Source organism: Limulus polyphemus, unplaced genomic scaffold, assembly GCF_000517525.1.
Source record: "Limulus polyphemus unplaced genomic scaffold, Limulus_polyphemus-2.1.2 Scaffold3368, whole genome shotgun sequence".
NCBI classification, from domain to species: domain Eukaryota; kingdom Metazoa; phylum Arthropoda; class Merostomata; order Xiphosura; family Limulidae; genus Limulus; species Limulus polyphemus.
In genome coordinates, this window is record NW_013668978.1 from 95,333 (window position 1) to 99,980 (window position 4,648).

The following is a 4,648-nucleotide window of genomic DNA, read 5'->3' on the forward strand; positions in this document are numbered from 1 at the left end:
TATCAAGTCTGAAGGTTTGTAAAGCAATGTTTTTTCTCATGCCTCTTTTTCTTTTTGCATGTTGCCTATCCAATATGCAAAGTAATTTTCATTTTAAAATTAAAAATACTTTTGTGCATCAAAAAATTTTCAAATTTCACATTTGAATCTTCATAATGTCCAGATAGTTAACAAATGTTCCTTAAGGAAAAACTTTATATTTTAACTCTTATTTTCAGTAACGAATCGCTGTACAGGTTTAGTCGATTTGACCGATATCATAACCATATTAAAAAAATTAGGAAATAAATATAAATTATGCCTTTTTCGTTCTAGAATGAACACAAATTATAACATGAAAACATAAATGTTTAGACTATGTAGCTTAAATCTCATAATATTATACATTTATGTATATTTATTATTTTTATTATTTTTATTATATTGACCTTTCAACCATTCTCGGCTAACAATACAGAAGTTACAACAACGTGGCTCACATGCAGTCATGTTACCGTATCAAATAACATAAAAGTGACCTTTGGTCTGTACAAAGTAACTTCTCCTGGCTGTGTTTTAATAGACTAGTAGTTTGTAAAATACAGTCAAATTTCAATTATTATACATTATATTTGAATATAGATTATTGCTATTTAGAAATAAGTTCTTAAACTTATTTTTCATAAAACATAGAACAGTAACTAAAGAAGTAAAGCAAACAATTATCTCTTCATGTTACAACCTTTGTACTTAGCTGCTACTTGATTTAGGTTGCTAAGCCTTTTAAAATTTTGCACGTGGAGGATATGAAACAAAGTAATTTTTTTTAGGTTTTATATATACATTTGAATAACGAAAAAAAATCATAAATTACTACATCAATACCATAGAATTCTACTATAATTTATCAAGCTTAGTAACTAATCTGTACTTCAGTCTAAAAAAATATGAAATTTTGAACAGATTAAAGACACAACCTATCTCCTTGAAATCTTGGTTTGAAAGAAAGAAATGGCATCCAAACACGTTAAAATGGCTGAGAAAGGCACTATGGGGACATTCTGAGCTTCAAATTGGTTATTCATATCATATATAGAAGTAAGTGTATATAAGGGAGCGTTTCCAAAAATGGAAAAAGGTGGGCGGGATGCCACAATGTTTGATTTATTACATGAGCAATATCTTAGTAAATAGAAAAGATAAGACCTTCTTATTTTATATTCTAGCTTATCAATATCAGTAATTTGAGTTTCTAATTCATACGAAACTACAGACTTAGTATTTTGACATCACAAACCTTTAATTTGAACCAGTGCTGCATTCAAGATACCACGTAACACACAAAAACTGATGTTTATATGTGTTCTTTAATATTTACTTTTAAATTAAGAAACTGAGTAAGATATAATACTAAAATTTGAATTATAATCTACAGTTTGATACCAAATGTATTGACATAAATTCATGAAATAATAGTTCAATAAAATTTTGAATGCAAGTCAACAAACGAGATGACACGACCTTTCACCAATGACCCATCCATAAAATGGTTAATGGGTATTTTGTGGTTTCTGACATGCTGATGTCATCAGCTGGAGTTGGTTGACATGTTTGTAGGACTCTATCTCTCCCTTTTGGTCCTTCTATACCCTGATAGGTCCTTTTTTTCTAAGTCTCTGGTCACCAGGAAGGGGATACATCCCTTTCCACAATTCTTTTGCCACCTGTTTCTCACCTCTAAAATCGATCATTTGTTTTGTCTTGTCAAGCCCAGAGGTGTTATGTGGCTCACTTTAACTCCTTTCATGATGTTAGTTCTGGTCTTTGTATTCTTTGGGATATTTTTGTTTCCAAAGGTTTATTCAAACTTTCTTGGAGGTGGATTTGCAGATATCCATGTTGCATATTATGGAGTTTACTGGCGAGGAATCTTCTGAGAGTTACACCTCATCAACCTCAGCATATTTATGTCTTTCACTGCCCATGTCTTTGATTCAATGGGGACATTTCATGGGCCTGTATGTGAGCTTCTCCTAATGCTTTTTTCTGGCATTCTTTATATGATCTGGGAGTTTTCCACTACCTCCCCCCCATTGATATTTTAACAACATCTGCTAGATTATATGGAAGTGGGAGGAATCCTATCTTGTCTTTCTTTTTCTTACATCTTGCTTTTACTGTTCCCACTCTGTGGCGAATGTTGCCTAGACAGGTGTGTTTTTATCAGTCCAGTTCTGCACTAGCAACCCATTTAACTATACTTACTTCTGGTTGCAACAGACTCTGTAGAAACGATGTGTTCCATAAGACCATCTAGGTGCATTACCAGATGGTATTACCATTTTATCATGGACCGCTACTCATGAAATATTATGAGTACAGTTAATGGGGATCCTGCCTGTCCCTGCCGATCATCAGACAAATCGGGGTCAGTTTGCTTTTAAAACTTAAGGAACTTGGTTTACCTATTGCACTTTTTCCAGAGCACTGTTCCTCAGTACTCCCCAATGCATGTTACCCTTCCTCCCCAGATTCTACTAGTAGAGCTAGGGAGTCCTTACTACACCCTGTTTCCAGTTGCTGGGGTGGTGGACAAAGGCTTTTCTTCCAGAATGTTTGACTGTGTTCCTCCACTCTGGGAGAAGAGGGCGAACCTGGGGGCACTCCTACCCAGGTCCTTGGATGTATTTCCCAGATGTTGGTAGGAGCGGTGCTGGCCTACTTGTAATACTAGTTCAGATTTGATCCTATTCTATCCGGTTGGGGTGTGCTTGGCCCTTCTTATGATCAATGTAGAGTTGTATATTGTTCATTGATGGAGGTCCACTATATCCTCATATTTACGAACACGAAGTGGTCCCATCGTAGGTCCTTGGTTGAGCACAGTTTGTTCCACGTCCTCTCCATAATTCTGGGGGCAAATGGAATGCTACTTGTCCACATGGTTGGAGAGTAAGGATGAATGTTCATAATTCCAGTCCAGATGAGTTCTTTTCTTTTGGTTGAGTAAGGCATGCATGATCCCGTCATTTTGAACCTGGGATGTTGCTTTTCGATCTTCTTCAGGTGGAAGAAAAAGTTTGTCCACTTCAGTGTTGCTTCCTTTCTTTTGGGATATAGAAACCAAGATCCCTTAATTCTAACACCGAGTTTTGGAACCTCGGCTGTCTGTTTGGGGCTGGCCTATATTAATTATTCATGTACTATTCCACCCTTGATATCAATATTCAGTTCTGGGTGAAGAGTATACTTGTTCTGGATGTAGTCTGGTTTTCCCCACTTGGGTACCACTATTATCTTGGTACATCCATGTTCTATGCAGAGGCTTTCTGTATGAATAATGCCCTCACTGGTCCCTCCACCTTCTGAATGGGGGGTTCTAGCAAAAGTGTCAGTGGATGGTATGTTTTAGAAGTTAACATTTTCCTAAACTGAAAATATATTTCCAATAATACTACTTACCTCCGCTGACACTCTTCTGCACTTCCTCCCCACTAAGAGCTGGTGTTAGTGTTGGGAACGACTTAAGTCTCGAAAAAGTGATTACATTATCTGAATGAGGTGCTTATATACCAGGATAGAGGGTGTATTGATGTTGGTGGAGGATTTTGCAAATTAGATATTTCCAAGGGTATTCAAGTGGTGTATAAAAGACCGGAGCAAGTGAGAACAATACTTAGATAGGCAGAGCCAATGTTGAGGAATAGCTAAATTGTTGGTGGAGATAAGTATTATTGGAAATGCATTTTCAGTTTAGGAAATTTGTAATTTAAAAATGTTAGTGGTAATTATACAGCTTCTATGTTTGTATTGTTCTTTTCTAGATGTCCTGTAACGGGTGAATGATAAGTTTACAAGACTTACAATGCTAAAATTTGGGGTTTCATATCCTGTGGTGGGCAATGTGCACTTAGTCTGTTGTGTAGCTTTCCACTAAACTTTTTTCTAGGTATATTATTATATAAACAGTTGGATTTTCCTAAGTATATAATTGTATAAATAAACAGTTTTTTCTAAGTATATAATTTTATAAACCAACAGTTTTTCTAGGTATATAATTTTATAAACCAACAGTTTTTATCTAGGTACATAATTGACATATTTTAGTAGTAATGGGCAGTATTTTCCTTTTTCTTTGGTTATCCTTTTAGTGTGGAATCTTTGCTTGAAGCCCGTAAGGAAGACCCCGAAGAGCTTCTTTTAGCTCTTGGGTTTGGAGGGCAAACAGGAAAAGACTCTGTCTCTCGGATTCCAAAGCGCTTTTTTATGGAACCTTCTCATGCACGAGGAGTAAAAGTTTACAATTTTCTTCAGCAACATGAAAATGTACTGAAAAAACAAGATATTGGATCCTGGGGATTTCTAGGACCCTCAGGTGAGTATTTTGGAAGAATAAGCTGTACTATAGCTGAATATTCCCAGTAATAAATGTACTATAGCTGAATATTCCCAGTAATAAATGTACTGTAGCTGAATATTCCCAGTAATAAATGTACTATAGCTGAATATTCCCAGTAATAAATGTACTATAGCTGAATATTCCCACATTTATTACTGGGAATATTCAGCTGTAGTACATTTATTACTGTAGTACATTTATTACTGGGAATATTCAGCTGTAGTACATTTATTACTGGGAATATTCAGCTAACTACAGCTGAATATTCCC

At 35.5% G+C, this 4,648-nt stretch overlaps 1 protein-coding gene across 5 annotated transcripts in view; it reads left to right on the plus strand.

The window, feature by feature from the left end:
- LOC111088227 overlaps nt 1–4,648 on the plus strand; it is a 51,194-nt gene that overhangs the window by 22,271 nt on the left and 24,275 nt on the right. For all 5 annotated transcript variants that reach the window (XM_022397685.1, XM_022397687.1, XM_022397684.1 and 2 more), the window contains exon 7: nt 4,131–4,354. In XM_022397685.1, the coding sequence (XP_022253393.1) occupies nt 4,131–4,354 (224 nt within the window). The remainder of the gene's footprint in view (nt 1–4,130; nt 4,355–4,648) is intronic.